The sequence below is a fragment of the Scaptodrosophila lebanonensis genome, unplaced genomic scaffold (genome assembly GCF_003285725.1).
Source record: "Scaptodrosophila lebanonensis strain 11010-0011.00,11010-0021.00 unplaced genomic scaffold, SlebRS2 tig00000053-arrow-pilon, whole genome shotgun sequence".
NCBI classification, from domain to species: domain Eukaryota; kingdom Metazoa; phylum Arthropoda; class Insecta; order Diptera; family Drosophilidae; genus Scaptodrosophila; species Scaptodrosophila lebanonensis.
This window is the reverse complement of record NW_022060548.1, coordinates 495,617-515,776: the sequence shown is the minus strand read 5'-3', so window position 1 is coordinate 515,776 and position 20,160 is coordinate 495,617. Positions and strand designations below refer to the sequence as shown.

The 20,160-nt window shown below is 34.9% G+C and overlaps 1 protein-coding gene across 1 annotated transcript; it reads right to left on the bottom strand.

Annotated features, from left to right (window-relative positions):
- Positions 1 to 25: 25 nt before the first annotated feature.
- LOC115623611 (lysosomal-associated transmembrane protein 4B) lies at positions 26 to 19,559 on the bottom strand. Its single transcript, XM_030518028.1, has 4 exons — positions 19,320 to 19,559; positions 1,396 to 1,684; positions 1,187 to 1,340; positions 26 to 391 (listed from the first exon to the last, which is right to left on the bottom strand). Exons 2-4 carry the CDS (start codon positions 1,636 to 1,638, stop codon positions 291 to 293), a joined length of 498 nt encoding a protein of 165 aa, XP_030373888.1. The 5' UTR covers positions 1,639 to 1,684; positions 19,320 to 19,559; the 3' UTR covers positions 26 to 290.
- Between the last annotated feature and the right edge of the window lie 601 nt (positions 19,560 to 20,160).

Genomic DNA, 20,160 nt, shown 5'->3' with positions numbered 1-20,160 from the left:
CACATTACGTACAAAATACAACAAATTGTTTATTAAAGTTTTATTTAAATGTTAAATAATTCGATTCGATTGCACTTATTGCGGCTCGCATAAATTCGGTGCCTCGGCCTATTAAATATTACAATTAACGTATTAGTTAAACATATGAGCTAATTACGAAATTAAGCAGTTTTCATTTAGCATTACCAACTAAGTAAGGTTTGGTGTTGTGTATGTGTGATGTGGACGTGAATATGATGAGTAATTCATATAAAATTATGTGTGAGTGTGTGTGTAGGTGGATTGAAGACTCAGCGACGATAGGGTTGCTTGTTGTAGCGGCCGCGCTCGTTCTCCTCGGCTAGATTTGCATATTCGCTGTAAACTACACACCAGCAGTAGGTGAGAACGGCTGTGGAGTAGAAGAAAAGGTAACGTCAATATTGAATATTAATTGAACTTAACACTAGAAGATGGATGATATAACACTATGCAAGTACACCTAATTCAGTTTTTACACGGTGGATTGGTTCCATATGCAAAAATAGGTGATTGGTTCCTTATCTCTAAACAAAATATATAGGCAATTTTTAATTTTCAAACCGTGTTATATCAAAATCGTGTAGAAAAAGACGGTGTAAAAACAGAATTAGGTGTATAACAAAAATTGAATAATTCAATTTTGGCTCCCACAAGTACGAGTAATTCTGTTTTTATACGGTCCTTTTTTAAACGACTTTGATATAACACGGTTTGAAAATTATAAATTCCATATATATTTCTTTAGAGATAAAGAACAATCACCTATTTTTGCATATGACAAATTTCTTTTTTTACACGGTTGTTTTTGAAAAAAAAGCAGAATTAGGTGTATTTACTGCCGGCCTAAAAGTATGCAATGCTTTCTTTGCATCATCTATGCTTCGTCGTGCCATAACTTTGCTGCGGAGTGCATTTTGCACACTTCTTCTCCACTCTCACTCTTCACTGCACCTGCCATAAATTTTAATTCTTGCAGGCGCCTGCCAAGCAAATCGAATGGCACTTCGCGCCTCATTTTAGTTAACGCAATGCCTGGTGCTAAGAAGTGCCTGTCAACACACAGGTAATCAACGCATGATAAATGCGTCGACAATAAAAACTCGGATGGCACGGGGCATCCGGTGCTGAAAGCCGCTTACAAGGCGTAAATGGGAATGCCACTCACCACAACAAATCAAGCCAAATATCAGCCAAAGAACTCCCGTCAGCACGAAGCCGTCGATGAAGAAGACAACGGCGGTGTATATAACCGAAATGAGCAGTCCAATCGCGATCATAATTCCGAGAACAACCCACGGCATCATCAGATAATGGTTCCGCTAAAATGGATATCAAATGGTTATCGTTGGACAAACCTCCTAATGTTATACACACCTTCATGGCTCCCGCAATCATTAGCACCGATATCAGTATGGTCATGCATAGATTAATCACAAGTATTATTTTCACAATATCATTGGGTATGAAGTCGAAAACAATCGTTTTGAAATGCACTCGTGTCGTGAATATAACAATTATGGTTATGATCGAAAGCACAATCGCCAATATTCCCGATATTATAGAGCCATTGCGCAGAGATGTGCACAGGCAGCAATTATTTAACAGCGGTTTGGCCATCTTAGAGCGACTTCTGTTTTGGTTTGTTTTCAGGAACGAGTCTCAACTGCAAAGGTAGAGGAAAGATATTCAAGGAAATACATTATTTTACATATGTATATGCATAAATATTTCTTATATAAGTACCTTAAGATAAGACCCGAATATCTCATACAAGAGTCATAAAAAAACACATACAAGTGACAAGTGAGGAATCATGTTTTCCCATTCTGACAAACAGTCAAAAAGTAGGTAAAAAACGCTGACTGACTTAGTTATTCTTCTTCAAAAGAAAATAAATAGTTTAAGCTCCACTGCAAGCTTAGTAGCATGGGAAATACTTGTAGAGTCGGTGAAGTCCTCTTAAATTCTTTTTTGGTTGAAACAGTCGCTTAAGTAACACAAGTGTTTCTGGTAAATAATGGCTGATGAGGACGATATTTAGTTCTGAATTAAACTGGTTGAAATTAATATTTGTACCAACAAAGAATGCGCGTGCTCCATCAACTTACTTTATTATATAGATGTTCGACATGTAATTTTGAAGACCTTTCTTATGCGTCTTTTCCGATTCTTCTATATTTTACAGCTTGAGTAATTCATAGTTCATTTTGTGAACTGAACATTAATCAAACAGCCCACAGTCTCTACTAGTTTGGACTATTCATAAATAATACTTGCAACCTATATCTGCTATTTGCCAAGAGATATCTTTGCCATCGCTTATGTCTGATAAGGTTTGCTGAACCTGGAATTTTAATCTGATGTTGCCATTCATTGGCTTCTATTAGTCAATCGTTTTATCTCTGTACTATCTAATCTGAAATACTTGTATAGCAGCCCATGTGCTACGCTTATTTTTAGTCTCTGGCTAAGCAAAATGTTTATGCCATCTGATAACATGTAAGCAATGTAAAGCAGAAGCTGCTCTGCAATGCCAAATTCCTCGCTGGAAATCTGGTGACGTCAACAAAATCGGGCATTAAGCAGCTGGCCAATGGTCAAAAGTGAAATGTTTATAATCGAAATTCATTTAAAAATAGAACGAGCACACAACAAAACCATAGGCAGGCCAAACTGAGCGTGAAATATATGCATAGGTAAAATTTGTGTACATATTATGGTATATATATACATACATACATATATACTCGTACTATATATTACGTATATAAAAGAACAAACGAATTTTGCAGAATTTTGCTCAGAAGGGAAGGAAAACAATCTGAAAATGTGCGTGACTAATTCATTGCGATATGGTGAGCAAAACAAGCAATAACTGAACAGTTCGATAAGCAAAACTCTCTTCAGATTTCAATTGTTTTAATAATTAATCAGCATACAGCTTATTCGAGAAATATCGGAACTGTAAGCATAAAAGAAACAAGAGTCAGATTCCTTAAGCTCGGGGAGATTCAAAAACTTGGTACAATGCGAATGGTCTGGGGATTATATATAGTAATTGTAATTATTTAATATGATCTAAAAAGCACAAGTTTAAAAAGTTTCCAGACTTCTTAGAACGTTGTTGGTTTTAATAATAAAAAGTGCAGAAACAATTCCATAAATTGTATTGAATTTCTATTTTTCTATCTTTAACTGAAACATATGTATTATGTGTGAGTATATATCACTGGCGACCATCTATATATATAAAACAGTTTGTCCTGACTGATTGGTGATCAACGCACAACCCAAACGGTAAAAGCTAGGAAGCTGAAAGGAAGAGATTTAGGAAAATTCGAGCTCCAAAGCGGGGAAATTAGGCTCCAAAGTTTGTATGAAAAATCTGCATTTTCCAACCGATCGACTTCAAACTTAGTTTGTATACTCTCCGAATGATTTCAAGAAAAACTGCATACTTGTCAATAATATAGACGGTTTGGTTTTAAGCTTAAACGATTGGACTGAGCATCGCAGTTTTCTTCAAAAACACATTTGGCCTTACCCTTAAGTTCGGGGCAAACAACAGAACATCATTATATTTTGTTTTGCGAAAACCCTTTTTCCCTGTTTTTGCTATGGTTTTCTAACCCATTTGTATCCTAGCCTTGTCAAACCAAAAGAAGCAATGCAGTACATAGTATCTAGAAGCATATTTGTAGTGTATTCTTGAGGTTCTTTTTTTGTACTAAGTATTGTGTTTGCCGTTTTAATAGCATTTCTGTTAAAGCACCTACTATTCAGTTAGTCGTTTTACCAATCTTCAACTAAATTTGGAAAGTATTGTTTCAGCTTTCTGCCAATCCAACTCCAATTCGTAGAAAACTCCCACCCTTTCACTTTCCACAACAACAATGTATACAGGAGCTGTCATTTGCTGCACGAATTCACATTTGATATATTCGTAGCCGTTTACACATATTGCATACGAGTGGGTAATGCGAAAGCTAATTGCATTACACATGTATCTATCCATCGATCCATCCATCCATCCATCTATCTTGATCTATGAGTGTGCAACACATGCATCACCGCATGCTGCCACCGGGCATTGTCATTAAATTAATCAAACGTTTAACGTTCGATCGCAGCCGCAGCCACAGCCATAGCCAGTTCTCCAATTTCGAGTTGCAAGTTGTTCGATCCAAACTGTCCGATCGACAGTTTTATGCCACTCTGCTGGCCAACAACCATTGGCCGAGCGTCAATTGCGCTCATGTTGTTCGCACATGCAAATCCAGCCGCTGGCAGCAAATGCATCTATCAGATCATGCATACATGAATATATATGCACATATAGTATACTTGTATGTATATGGTACATGTGTGATCATGGGCGCGACGATTGGGTGAGACGTGCAGCTACTCCCCTAGAATCAGTAACTAATGACCAAGTAATTACATCTTTAGTTTTCTCTTCTCTTCTTATAAGTAGAAGAAGAAGTTATCCTTCATAGTTAAGGCGTCCTTCTTGTGTGTCTCGTAACTAATAATAATAACTAATGTCCAAGTAATTACATCTTTAGTTTACTCTTCTTATTAGTAGAAGAAGAAGTTATCCTTCATAGCACAACTGAATTCTAACAGAACTGAAAATCTGATTTGCCAAATACACACATGGACAGAATTTTTTTTTTTTTCAAAAACGCTTGCCTCATATGTTTTTTAATGTATTTTTTTAAATCAGTTAGTTTTCAAAATAAACTTAATTCAGCTACAAAACAAATTATAAACCGATTCACCAACTATTAAAAATAACTTAGCGTTTAGTTAACTCATAAAATACAAATATTTCGGCTGGACAGAATAATAGGTGTTTCAAAAAAAAACTTGTTAAAAATATTGAAATTTTGTTATTTTTGTTCCCGTATTGTACTGAATATATTTTATACCCTGAATATCGGCCATTGTTCTTATGATATTTTCGATTCCTGCAGACATATAGGTTACCAACTTCTGACAAATCTTAACATGAACAATGAGTTGAACAATGAATTGATAATCCTTATTTCCCTTCACCCCCTTGATAACAGAATCTGGCTACTACGTCCCTTGCAGCAAAAAGGCTTATAAATGACTGTTGAGTGTTCGAAGCTAAAGGCCAGTCGACCACTGATGAGATAATCTCTGGTCAAATGGATGAGTGTCCCCCGGTTTTAAAATAATTTAGTATTTGCCAGATACTTGGTGGAATGGGATTCGACATTAAAACAAAGACACATTTCCGCTGCGTTTGTTTCGTCAAATTCAAAACAGAAAAGGTGAGGGAAATAAAAAAGATGCGAAATGTAAACAGCAAGAAAAAAGCAGAAGAGGCGTAAAATCAAGCACAGTTGCGAAGAATCTTAAAGCAACGGCAGAAACCAAAATGCTAAACAAATTACGCAATTAAAAGGCCAGTCCAAGACTGAGGCGCTCGAGAAGATCACTCGACGCTATCTTTGTTGTTATTGTTGTCAGTGTTGTTGTTGTTGTTGTCGTCATCAACAAGTTAAAATGTACACAAAATGGCAGAATAAATAGTTTTTATCGTCTCGAACGCATGTGAGTTCAGTGAGAGGGACTGGCAAAGGGGTGGGGGGAAGGGCAACAACTAGGTATGATCAGCGATGGAATGGAACGGGGGGGGGGGGGGGAGGGGAGGTGTAATTTGGACACACAGCGCGCTGTAAACGCGTCAACATGTGGTGCTGTTTGTGCGCGATTTCAGCGCGTTTATTAACGCCTCAGCCACAAATGACGCACAACAATGATTGTGTAAATAATGGAAATTGTTGAAATCGGTGGGAAAATCATACATCATCGGTTTGGGTCGCACACGCAGCTAGCATTGTTGCTGTTGCTGTTGTTATTGCTGGTGATCTTTCTGTTTTTATGAGGTTTCCTCAGCTGCAGACTGCAGTTACTAAGTGGTTAGTCGTTTGACTCTTGACTGCATTCGATTGGTTTGGCGGCTCGCCCCATTGACATGCGATAGCACGATCTGACCCGCTTAGCTGACATGAAAGTTGTGCAAAAGTTGTGTGTGCGTGTGCGTGAGTGTGCGTGAGTCTGTGTGTTGTTTGTTTTTTCTCATCTCAGCGCCACTTGAAATATTTTCCCATTAAAAAGATGCTGCGCAATATCAGATCGAATCAATTCCAATTGAAAAGCGCTTAATACACTGGAAAAATGTGGGGCGCTCTGATCAAGGGAAATACTGATGTTAATTAAATGCATCAATATGATTTATTATACGACATTTCAATAAGCAGCACTCGTTCAGTATCGTAAATGAATGCAACATTTAAAATTCTAAATTTTGTAAGCGAAAATTTGAGATTACAGTTAAATGACAAACAGTTTTTTTCTTGCCGGTTGGGATTCGCAGTTACAAGCTATAGAAAATTGATTCTTTCTGCTTCAATTTCCTGCCACGCTTTTTGCATCTGATTTATTACATATTATTATATTTTATATAATTTTATATTTGTTCATCAATAAGTTTTTGAACTCTGATCAGATTGCAATATATAAAATTTTCATCACTGCCTAATGTCACATACAAACATGATCGATTATGATTGGAAATTTGTAACCCATTAGCGATTAATAACCATTAACTCTTTTTTCCCCCAGTTAGTTTTTAAAGATTTTAACTTAAGCTTTCAATTTAAATGAATCAAAATTAATGTCACATTGATTATCGAGCTCAACAAGTAACATGCAAGAAAATCTGAAATGTTAAATTCGTACGTATTTTGTTGTAGTACCATGAAAAAAAACAATTAAAATGAGCTGCTAATAAATTAAAACAAATGCACAAAATAAATTAACACTTGATCATTCATTAATTGATTGAAAATTTTAAAAAGATCGGTGCAATTGCCTAAAATTGAGGTAACTTATGATTTTGAAAATTTATTGAATATAATTAAATGACGAATTTTTGGTATGACTCCACATACTATATAAGTATGATTAATTCCCTGTGTATTTATTGACTGCGTAGGCGTAGCCAGTGGCCCTGCCTAAGTGGCCTTTGGGGTGACACCAGCCATTTAATTTATGCAGCAAACTATTAAGATGACACGTCAGAAAACAATGGCAAGTATGTACATATAGTATGTACGTGGTCGCTGCCTCGGTCATTACATCATATAAAATATCGCACTAATAGCAATAATAATATTCCCATTAATACATAATGTTGACGCTAACTTCCGCTTGTTAAAGGTTCATAAAATATGAATATAATCGCTGTGGCGACGAGTGGCAAACTCACAATCACACGCACACACTACATTCAGTCATTCATTCATTCATTCAGGCAGTCATTCAGACAGCATATCGGACAAGTTCAAGCGAATGCGTAGGCAGTCCGAGACGAATGCAAGTTTCCAGCGACTTTTCTAAAGAATTTCTGCGGCTTTGGGACTCGGGGGCTATAAACGTGGGTTTTCGAAAGTGTTCAAAGCTTGACAAGTGCAAGCGGGCAGAGCATTTTAGCCATTTACGATTGCAACGTGCTTTTCGCTTTGTCTGCTGGCTTCACTGTGTGGGCGATATGACGGCGCGCGCGTTTTAAAACGCGCCAAAAACGCTGCCTCAAGTTCCAAAGAAATGTGAAAGATGGTGACAGGCATTGGGGACAAAGCAAACATGCATTCATCATGTTTGATTTGTTTGCCTAGAGATGTAATAAAAAATACATATGCACTAAAAAGTCTTGAAAACAAAATCTAGAAAGACTATAAAAATAATAAAGACTGGTTGGAAAATTTGATGTAAGTATTTGCAATTCTGTGGCATCTTGAATTCCGACTTATACTTGTAGAACTAAAACACTCATTAAATCTAGCGATTAAAAAGTGTGACGAAAAATAGATGCAGCAACTATTTAATAACTTGAGACGTGAATCAGAAGTCTTGGAGCTGCTCTAAGCACGTATTTAAACACTGCTGTAGAAGTTAATTTCCTTTAATAGATTGAAGATCTGTGTTTAAAGTGACTTCTGATATCAAAGGAATTATATCCGCGCACTTATTTTGCTATGTAGAACCTTTGTCTTACTATCAGTCAGTCAGTTAATGGGATGCTTATCAGTTGCGATAAATACTAATCTTGATCTTTGCCTAAATATTTTGCATTTAATATTTCCATTATTTGAACAATAAAAATAATAGAAACAAACAAAAATGCCAATTATAATTTATAACAAAACCAACTTTTTAAATTTTCTATGCAATTAATCAAATGAATTTGTTCTGCCATTTTGACGCTGGCGGCTTAAAATCAAAAGCCAAATTACAACTACAACAATGCAGTCACAACAAAAATATTGTCAATATAAATCATGTCGACTGCAATAGTTTAAAATGCCTAAAGACAAAGCGAACGAATCAACTTTTTGGTCGAACGCCGCCAACGCCAGCAACTAACCAACAACAACCAACGACCAACGACCAATCAGCCCAGCAATTTTCTATTAACATTATATACTATGTAGTACGAGTATATATGTAGGTGTGTATGTATGTGTGTGGCTGTGTAATTTGTGTGCAATCAGCGCGTGTCGCACAGCTTTTGTTACCTTTGTTGCTGTTGTATGTTTTTTTTTTAACTATTTTTTATCTCATAGCTACATCGTTTGGCATTTATCATCGTCGATGTCAAATACTACTTTCATGTCGTTCTCATTTTAGTTGGATTTTCCACTATATAATGGTTTTTTGTGCTGCGCCTCAACGCGTAATTGAGTTGGACATTAAGTTGAATATTTTGGGGCTACTTTTTACGCGCACGCTTCCACATGCGAGTACAAAGGCCAGCAAAGGCATCTGTGCTCGTCTGTACTTTTCAACTGCCATTCAATTGAATTGCTCAATTCTTGGCTCGATTGGCTGGTGCTGCCCCCACATGTGGACCGATGTTAGCCGACTTGACTTGATTGCCTGTCAAACCGGTCAAAATCGTTCTACCATTTTTTGAAAACAAACCGAAAAAGCGCGCGCGACATTTGTTTGGACCACAAAGTTGGCTCGCGGGTAATGTTTAAAATATTTGGCTTGGCACTCTTTACAAATCGAGGCATTACATTTGTTAACTTAAGTATAACATCAACCGTAAGCGAAAGCGGCAATGTTCTAAGCACCAACTACTATTTCATAATGAAACCACGTTTCTCTCCCAACATTTACTTAGCTGTGTGCAGATATATGTGGGAAAGATATTATAATATTTGTGGACTTTTTGGGATAGAAGCTTTAGAAGTTCTAGGAATTTTTGTAAAGTTTAGAAAGCACATTTTCCTTTTTTGTGTGCCTCTTCTGATTGCTATGCAAATAATGTTAAGAATTATGACGAGCCACAACTTGGCCTAAACAAACTAATACTACAAGTAGTTGGTTCAGGACTCTCGGTTTAAGACTAGAATTTTTTTTTCTAGATTTGTAAAAAAAAATAAATAAAACGAACAAAGAGCAAATAGTAAAAAATGTGTTGTCTCTTACAAGTACTATAGATTGTGTCTTCTGAAGAGTCATTATTAGTTTTTTTTTAAGGTTGAGTTTAGGAACTTTTAACCTAGTTATTAATTAATGGCCTAAAGCAACAAGCATAATTTAAAGAAAACTGTTTATTTAGATTAGTTTTATTAGATTCCGAAATAGATGTGCGGCTATTTATTGCGCTAAATATAAACTGAAAGTAATTGATTAATAATGTTGTTGAGGACGGTACTGAATGGTGTGTCAAAAGAATCATAGATATGCAGAGCTAATAATCAGTGCCACAATAATATTAATATGCATATAAAGACAAACAATTCATTAAGAATCTTATGACACATTTTGACACGACAGAGGTCAACATATATTTTAATTGCTTTAAAAAACTTTCAAGTCTTGTGGTGTTAATTAAAGAGCAGGCTTTAGTAATTGAGAATAAAATTGTTCTGGTAGTTTTTCTCGGGCTAAAAACTAGGCGCACATTTGCCTTGCTTCAACTGACGGTTTATTTTGCCGCAAGCGTTATATGTTCTTAAGTTTTTAGGCAATCCTTCCCCTTTCACTTTTAACTCTATATAGTAAGTTCCATATTTAAATAAAAAGTTAGGCGCAAACTAGTCTCATATAGGGTATTCCATAGTTCGCGCTTCTATGGCGTTACAACTTACGAATATTTCTTGTTGGTTTTGGCATTTGACGGGTGTTGCTAACGCTTTTTTGCTGTCCATCTCCGCTCAGTTTTGCCAAATTTGTAACTAGTTTCCAATTTCCTATATGGTCAGAGAGTCGATCGTCGTCACATGGCGCGTTGCGCTCATTTGTGCGTTTCGCATGGCTTTCAATCACAATCACAATCACAATCGAATCGAATCGAATCGAATGGAGTGAGGCCCCATGGGCCTCTTGGTAATTCAATTAAAGTTGCATTGCATTGCAATTGCCTTTCAAGTGTGTTTCACTTTTGAGGCGCTTTGAAGTTGCAACTCCAGCCGCCGCCAGATTATCAATTAAAGATTTTGCATGCACGCAACATTTCTCGATATATAACTCTGCATAAAGAACTATGTCTAAGATCTCACGCCTAATTGATCTTTTACGAGTATGTCTTAAATGCTCAATTTATTCGGGCTGTCAACGTCGGCTGCCAGGGTCATGAGCAGGCAATGAACGCGTTCAAATGCACAGAATTAAAAGTCATTTATGTTACTCATACTATTCAAATATTATATATGTATATATATACTTATATTGCTGTTTTCACAGCAAGCGAAAGTAGAGCCACATCTGAGAGAACAGCCGTAAACACGATTCATTTATGAAACAAGCAAAATGCAAATACAAACACAGATAGACTAGCTCTTAAAAATAGCATCTGGCGCACAAGGCCGCCTTCTATAAGTATATTTTGTATATATTAAAATGCTTTTTATACCCTGTACCGAAAGGGTAGAAGAGTATGCTAGTTTGTTATGAGTCAGTAGAGTTCGACAACATTTGAAACTGGCAAGTTTTTCTCTATGTTGTCTCTCAGTATAGTATAGTTTTGTTTCGATAAAGATTTAGATTTCGAATTATTATATTGCATCTAGTCTACCTACATCTAGTTAATGATGTTGATTCCGTAATATTTAAGAATTTATAACAATTAATTTTCCCATAAACACGAAATTTGTTAGTTATCGATCAGCAGGTAAAAAGTCTGAGCATAGTTAAGTTTCAACTGCTTGTAGAATAGATATCCATTATTTAAAACTTTCTTTACTTGCCTATTATATTATTACATTTCTAAGAAATTTGTCAGTCACACTATGCTAAGTACTATATAGTGTATAATTTGTTCTCCAATTCCAATATTGTAGTTTTTATCCCAGGCAGACCGTATATTGAATAACAAACATACATAGATTCTGCACAGTCTTGATAAAAATTAATTAATAGTGTTAAAAGCAAATGAAAAGTCATATATATTTATCAACAGTACAAAAAATAATCTAAACCCTTGCTAAGAAAGTTTCATTGCAGAAGGAATAGTCATTATTCGCGCCTTTTTTTTGATGTCTGCTAAAAATAAGTATTATTACTTTTCTATTTCTCAATTTATGACCGTTTAAATGCCAATTTATTTGCTCAGTTCTTCTTTGCATGGCCCGCAATTGTAACTGTAAATCTCGATTTACTCACCAGCTGGTGAGTGGGGTGGCTTTGTGGCACCTAACATTCTCCACTAAGCAAACTATTGACATCACCACCTCAACTGAAACCACATTAGCCGTAAAATAAAATTCCTAAATATATAAATGCTATAAGAAATTGAATCATTTCTTATACTTACAGTTTAAAAAAAAGATATATTTATAAATATTTTGATATTCTTTTCAATATTTCAACAGAACATTAATGGAATAATTTAGTCATTAGAGAAAAAATTTACTATATGTTTACAAGGGAAAAGAAATTGTGTCTTCTCTGTAGGTCAATGAAACCAAAGGTGTTGGCAAAATAGACACTCCAAATTTTTAAGTGCATAGAATATATCTGTGAAGTAGATTCCCAAAGTATCTGAAGCTTATAGTCCACACAAACATAATATATAGCATCACATTCTTGACCAGTGTTCCTGTTTAAATTCGAAATGCACACCCAACCCTACTTTACAAGCCGATATTCCTAAACATTAATTTAAATCATAGATTACATATACTTATAGGACCCTAAAAGCTAGTGTGGATTTTGTAATTAGATAATTATTTGTAAAATTTGTTTAGGAAATAATAATAATTTGAATATTAGGACGCACATAATCTTTTGTTGAAGAATATTTCCCAATACTATCAATATCAATTTGCAAATTAATATACCTCTAGTGTTTTTCAGTGTATTTTACAAAAACCACGAAACCGCCAACCACAAAGCTATGAGAATTTGTAGTCGCTATTTCCGCTTCAAAACTTTTGCCAGGCACTGTGACGCAGACGTCAGGCGATCTGATCGGGCGTAGGTGTGCATTAGAAAATTTGTCTAGTTATTATAGTTTTTATCTCATTTCAATTTCGCGTTCGCCTTGTAAAAGTTAACCTTCACGTTTTTTATTTCTTTCTTGTTGTTCTTGGCATAATGTTTTCTGCCTTAATACATTTTTTTTTAGTTTCTTTTAATGACAACGCGTCATTGAACTTCTTGAAGGCGCGTTTGCTGAAGCGTTGAGCTTTGAAAATTGAAAATGTGCTCGACAACCGATTCGATGTTTCACAATTGTGTCTAGTTCTGAGTTTTTCAAAGCATTTGAGAGCAGAGTAAAGTCAATGCTTCGGATAATGTACATTATTCATTTTATTTATTTGTTTTTATGAGCGACTTGGCATTTCCTTTCGCACGCATTGTGCGCTTTTATTTCAAATCATAGCTGTGCCTGAGCAGAATTATTAAAATGTGGCTCAGGCCGTTGCTTTTTTTTTTGGCTCATTGTTAAATATTTAAATGTGTCGGTATATTCCAAGCACATTGCGTATACGCCCACGTACTGTGACTTTGAGATTCTTTCTCTTTGTATGGCTCTAATTGTTGTTTGTTTATCTGATGTGTAAACATATGTCAGAATCTGTTCCATAATACCTGTTCTATATATACCCTAGTAGGTAAATTTTTCTCGCTGTTTATGGAACTGTTAAGATTTGGACAAATATTTTAAATATGAAAAGCTATTAAATATTAAGTATAAGAACTTTGAATATCAACAATAAACTGGAAATATAGTGATGTTGTTATTTGGAATACAAACTTAATATATAAAGAACAATATATATAAAAGATATTAATATTCTTATTTAAATATTATCTTTTATGTACAATTTAAATTTATAATAATTTATAAAATTTATAATAATTTAGTAAAGAAAATTCTTAAAAAATCTTTAAAAACATTTCCGAGCACAATTGTGAATTGATTTCTTAAAAGAAGGTGAAAAGTCCGTCGAAGAGTATAAAACTATTTTCTACAAACATCTACTAATTGATAAGCACATCAAGTTTATATGTAATTATCAAAGTTCAGCCTTAGAATTTTTTTTTCTAGATTTGTAAAAAAAAATAAATAAAACGAACAAAGAGCAAATAGTAAAAAATGTGTTGTCTCTTACAAGTACTATAGATTGTGTCTTCTGAAGAGTCATTATTAGTTTTTTTTTAAGGTTGAGTTTAGGAACTTTTAACCTAGTTATTAATTAATGGCCTAAAGCAACAAGCATAATTTAAAGAAAACTGTTTATTTAGATTAGTTTTATTAGATTCCGAAATAGATGTGCGGCTATTTATTGCGCTAAATATAAACTGAAAGTAATTGATTAATAATGTTGTTGAGGACGGTACTGAATGGTGTGTCAAAAGAATCATAGATATGCAGAGCTAATAATCAGTGCCACAATAATATTAATATGCATATAAAGACAAACAATTCATTAAGAATCTTATGACACATTTTGACACGACAGAGGTCAACATATATTTTAATTGCTTTAAAAAACTTTCAAGTCTTGTGGTGTTAATTAAAGAGCAGGCTTTAGTAATTGAGAATAAAATTGTTCTGGTAGTTTTTCTCGGGCTAAAAACTAGGCGCACATTTGCCTTGCTTCAACTGACGGTTTATTTTGCCGCAAGCGTTATATGTTCTTAAGTTTTTAGGCAATCCTTCCCCTTTCACTTTTAACTCTATATAGTAAGTTCCATATTTAAATAAAAAGTTAGGCGCAAACTAGTCTCATATAGGGTATTCCATAGTTCGCGCTTCTATGGCGTTACAACTTACGAATATTTCTTGTTGGTTTTGGCATTTGACGGGTGTTGCTAACGCTTTTTTGCTGTCCATCTCCGCTCAGTTTTGCCAAATTTGTAACTAGTTTCCAATTTCCTATATGGTCAGAGAGTCGATCGTCGTCACATGGCGCGTTGCGCTCATTTGTGCGTTTCGCATGGCTTTCAATCACAATCACAATCACAATCGAATCGAATCGAATCGAATGGAGTGAGGCCCCATGGGCCTCTTGGTAATTCAATTAAAGTTGCATTGCATTGCAATTGCCTTTCAAGTGTGTTTCACTTTTGAGGCGCTTTGAAGTTGCAACTCCAGCCGCCGCCAGATTATCAATTAAAGATTTTGCATGCACGCAACATTTCTCGATATATAACTCTGCATAAAGAACTATGTCTAAGATCTCACGCCTAATTGATCTTTTACGAGTATGTCTTAAATGCTCAATTTATTCGGGCTGTCAACGTCGGCTGCCAGGGTCATGAGCAGGCAATGAACGCGTTCAAATGCACAGAATTAAAAGTCATTTATGTTACTCATACTATTCAAATATTATATATGTATATATACTTATATTGCTGTTTTCACAGCAAGCGAAAGTAGAGCCACATCTGAGAGAACAGCCGTAAACACGATTCATTTATGAAACAAGCAAAATGCAAATACAAACACAGATAGACTAGCTCTTAAAAATAGCATCTGGCGCACAAGGCCGCCTTCTATAAGTATATTTTGTATATATTAAAATGCTTTTTATACCCTGTACCGAAAGGGTAGAAGAGTATGCTAGTTTGTTATGAGTCAGTAGAGTTCGACAACATTTGAAACTGGCAAGTTTTTCTCTATGTTGTCTCTCAGTATAGTATAGTTTTGTTTCGATAAAGATTTAGATTTCGAATTATTATATTGCATCTAGTCTACCTACATCTAGTTAATGATGTTGATTCCGTAATATTTAAGAATTTATAACAATTAATTTTCCCATAAACACGAAATTTGTTAGTTATCGATCAGCAGGTAAAAAGTCTGAGCATAGTTAAGTTTCAACTGCTTGTAGAATAGATATCCATTATTTAAAACTTTCTTTACTTGCCTATTATATTATTACATTTCTAAGAAATTTGTCAGTCACACTATGCTAAGTACTATATAGTGTATAATTTGTTCTCCAATTCCAATATTGTAGTTTTTATCCCAGGCAGACCGTATATTGAATAACAAACATACATAGATTCTGCACAGTCTTGATAAAAATTAATTAATAGTGTTAAAAGCAAATGAAAAGTCATATATATTTATCAACAGTACAAAAAATAATCTAAACCCTTGCTAAGAAAGTTTCATTGCAGAAGGAATAGTCATTATTCGCGCCTTTTTTTTGATGTCTGCTAAAAATAAGTATTATTACTTTTCTATTTCTCAATTTATGACCGTTTAAATGCCAATTTATTTGCTCAGTTCTTCTTTGCATGGCCCGCAATTGTAACTGTAAATCTCGATTTACTCACCAGCTGGTGAGTGGGGTGGCTTTGTGGCACCTAACATTCTCCACTAAGCAAACTATTGACATCACCACCTCAACTGAAACCACATTAGCCGTAAAATAAAATTCCTAAATATATAAATGCTATAAGAAATTGAATCATTTCTTATACTTACAGTTTAAAAAAAAGATATATTTATAAATATTTTGATATTCTTTTCAATATTTCAACAGAACATTAATGGAATAATTTAGTCATTAGAGAAAAAATTTACTATATGTTTACAAGGGAAAAGAAATTGTGTCTTCTCTGTAGGTCAATGAAACCAAAGGTGTTGGCAAAATAGACACTCCAAATTTTTAAGTGCATAGAATATATCTGTGAAGTAGATTCCCAAAGTATCTGAAGCTTATAGTCCACACAAACATAATATATAGCATCACATTCTTGACCAGTGTTCCTGTTTAAATTCGAAATGCACACCCAACCCTACTTTACAAGCCGATATTCCTAAACATTAATTTAAATCATAGATTACATATACTTATAGGACCCTAAAAGCTAGTGTGGATTTTGTAATTAGATAATTATTTGTAAAATTTGTTTAGGAAATAATAATAATTTGAATATTAGGACGCACATAATCTTTTGTTGAAGAATATTTCCCAATACTATCAATATCAATTTGCAAATTAATATACCTCTAGTGTTTTTCAGTGTATTTTACAAAAACCACGAAACCGCCAACCACAAAGCTATGAGAATTTGTAGTCGCTATTTCCGCTTCAAAACTTTTGCCAGGCACTGTGACGCAGACGTCAGGCGATCTGATCGGGCGTAGGTGTGCATTAGAAAATTTGTCTAGTTATTATAGTTTTTATCTCATTTCAATTTCGCGTTCGCCTTGTAAAAGTTAACCTTCACGTTTTTTATTTCTTTCTTGTTGTTCTTGGCATAATGTTTTCTGCCTTAATACATTTTTTTTTAGTTTCTTTTAATGACAACGCGTCATTGAACTTCTTGAAGGCGCGTTTGCTGAAGCGTTGAGCTTTGAAAATTGAAAATGTGCTCGACAACCGATTCGATGTTTCACAATTGTGTCTAGTTCTGAGTTTTTCAAAGCATTTGAGAGCAGAGTAAAGTCAATGCTTCGGATAATGTACATTATTCATTTTATTTATTTGTTTTTATGAGCGACTTGGCATTTCCTTTCGCACGCATTGTGCGCTTTTATTTCAAATCATAGCTGTGCCTGAGCAGAATTATTAAAATGTGGCTCAGGCCGTTGCTTTTTTTTTTGGCTCATTGTTAAATATTTAAATGTGTCGGTATATTCCAAGCACATTGCGTATACGCCCACGTACTGTGACTTTGAGATTCTTTCTCTTTGTATGGCTCTAATTGTTGTTTGTTTATCTGATGTGTAAACATATGTCAGAATCTGTTCCATAATACCTGTTCTATATATACCCTAGTAGGTAAATTTTTCTCGCTGTTTATGGAACTGTTAAGATTTGGACAAATATTTTAAATATGAAAAGCTATTAAATATTAAGTATAAGAACTTTGAATATCAACAATAAACTGGAAATATAGTGATGTTGTTATTTGGAATACAAACTTAATATATAAAGAACAATATATATAAAAGATATTAATATTCTTATTTAAATATTATCTTTTATGTACAATTTAAATTTATAATAATTTATAAAATTTATAATAATTTAGTAAAGAAAATTCTTAAAAAATCTTTAAAAACATTTCCGAGCACAATTGTGAATTGATTTCTTAAAAGAAGGTGAAAAGTCCGTCGAAGAGTATAAAACTATTTTCTACAAACATCTACTAATTGATAAGCACATCAAGTTTATATGTAATTATCAAAGTTCAGCCTTAGGGCAAGTCTAATATTTTTCCCCCGCTGTGTCAGAGACTATCAAATCGTTGGCTTTTTATACTCTATATATTTTTCTTGCGACTGGTATTTCTTAAATAAATTCTTTTTAAGCAGTTTTTGATTAATACAATTGTGTTTCAGTTCCATGTGCAATTCTTTTTGAATGAAATATTTTCTGTTGGCGATTTTTGTTATTCTTTTGCTTTGAATAATTATTTTCAAAGTATACGTGTTACTTTTTTTTCTTGTATATACATTCTTTACATCCTTTAATTGTATTTTGTATTTAGTTTTTGCCATTCTTTTCCTTGGTTATATATTTTTTTAAATAAAATAACTTCTGCAAATAAAATTATTATTTAAGAAGAAACCCTTAGTGTAAACGTTTATAGTCTCGAATTATGATTAACAATGTATTGTTAAAAGTACGAATATATGCTTGTGTGTGTCAGCACTTTCTGCCCAGACTTGTTTGCATGCCGCATGCCCAAAAATGTGAAACACATTTACAGGTCATCCACATTTTCAATGTCAACGCGTTCGCCTGTCTGTGGGAGCTACTACATAGCTATACATAGCTATAGTATATAGTCCAATATGTTCGTACATATTGTTGACATCATACGGATCGTACAGTGCAGTACAGTGTATATAGAAATCAATGTAGATCGCGTAAATAAACAAACACTTTGTTTTCATGCAGCACTTTATAATTTTTCATCAATGCCGGAGCCAAGCAATTGGGTCAGACATGCAATTTAAAGGGGTCTGGGGCTGGTGGGCGGGGGAGTGCAAAATCCGAACAGTCAGTCAAAACAAACAGTAGCGCTATAGAATAATATACATGTATGCATATAGTAGTTTGTGTATTTTCATGGCTTTTTGTTAGCGTATTAATATTAATTATAATTGTTTTGGTCGCTGCAGGCGCACAGCTTGAAAAACAACAGCAGCAGGCGAATATTATAATGGAGGAGTGTGAGCTTTGAAATACGATCGACTACAGCGTCCCAAGTCAAGTGATTTGAATATTGAAATTGCTGGGTGAGCGAAGTCGACGACGACGACGACGGCGACGACGACAAAATGAAATTGAATATAATTTGTATAAATAATAATAATAAAAAAAATACACACAACTGGCAATGCGACTGTGTGTCAACCGCACTAAACACAACAACAGCTACAACAGCAAGGGGCAGACGATCGTTGGACGGATCGACGGAGCGACAGATGGACAGACGAGCGGCTATGGCTATAGTAGCAATGCGATCGCTGCTGTTTCTGTTTCTGTTACTGTTTGTTCCTCCAACCTAAGCTGCACGCCTGTTATTTGAATTTCGAAACGATCGTTTATCACTTAATTTGCGTACGATCATCAATCGAGCGAGCGAGGCAGGCAACACACGATTCGTACGATTCTGACCAAACAAAGTAAATTACAATTGCATTCTCTGCCAATTGGCAGCCTGCAGTTTGTCACTGCTGTCTGCTGATAATGGGGCTGCCTGTTTGGCATTTTAATCAATTAGCGCGCAGCAAAGAAAATATAGTAAGATAGAAATACAATCGAAGAACTTACACTTTCTAACTTTTCTGTGAGCTGTCACTTTTGTTTTTCTTTTTTGGGTTTTTGGCACTGCACACTGACCACAATTTTATTTTATTGGCCACCCACTTAATCAACAAATAAGTTGAGCGTATAATATACAGATAATGCGAGAATTCTACGCGTTTCCGTTTGTGAGCGTTTTACGCGCGATTTCCACAGTTCTCCTAAGCAGCACGCGCGAGTTTTCAGTTGCGACGCGTTTCACATACGTTGAGCGACTAAAGCAACGTTCGATTGCCGTTCGCCGATCGGCGTGTGGCGGAAAGCAGCGACAAGATCGCTGAGAAAACGTTTCACGCTCCGAGCGTTTTCGTAGATGTTTGCAAAACTCATTGGCGACGGCTGCTGTGGCTCCTATTGTTATTATTGGTTCTGCTGTTCTTGTTGTTGTAAATTGTAGCGCGCCAAAAAAAAGTTCTAAGAACATTTGGAATTGTTATTGTCGCTGCCGTTGCCGCTGCCGTTGCTTAAGCTTTTCCGCACAGCTGTGCTAAAGCTTTCTGGCCAAACGAACGGAGTGAAGTGTTCTTCTAGCCGAGATCAACAGTTAGAAGCCAAGTTGTGAACTAAGCCAAACCTGTTATTGTTCTTTCAAAGCCCACTACACTACGGGTTAAGAGAGCTATAAGTCAGTTTAAATCATTGTTTGTAACACAAAAATTGCAAAATGAAGTAAGCCCTATTCTATATAGATATGGTATCTAACGGGGCAGTCATCTGAAAAAGACTGCACGCTTCCGGAAACACTTTTGTACTAATTGAAGAAATCATCGTGAATCTAAAGCCACATATAAAATTAATATTGCTTTCC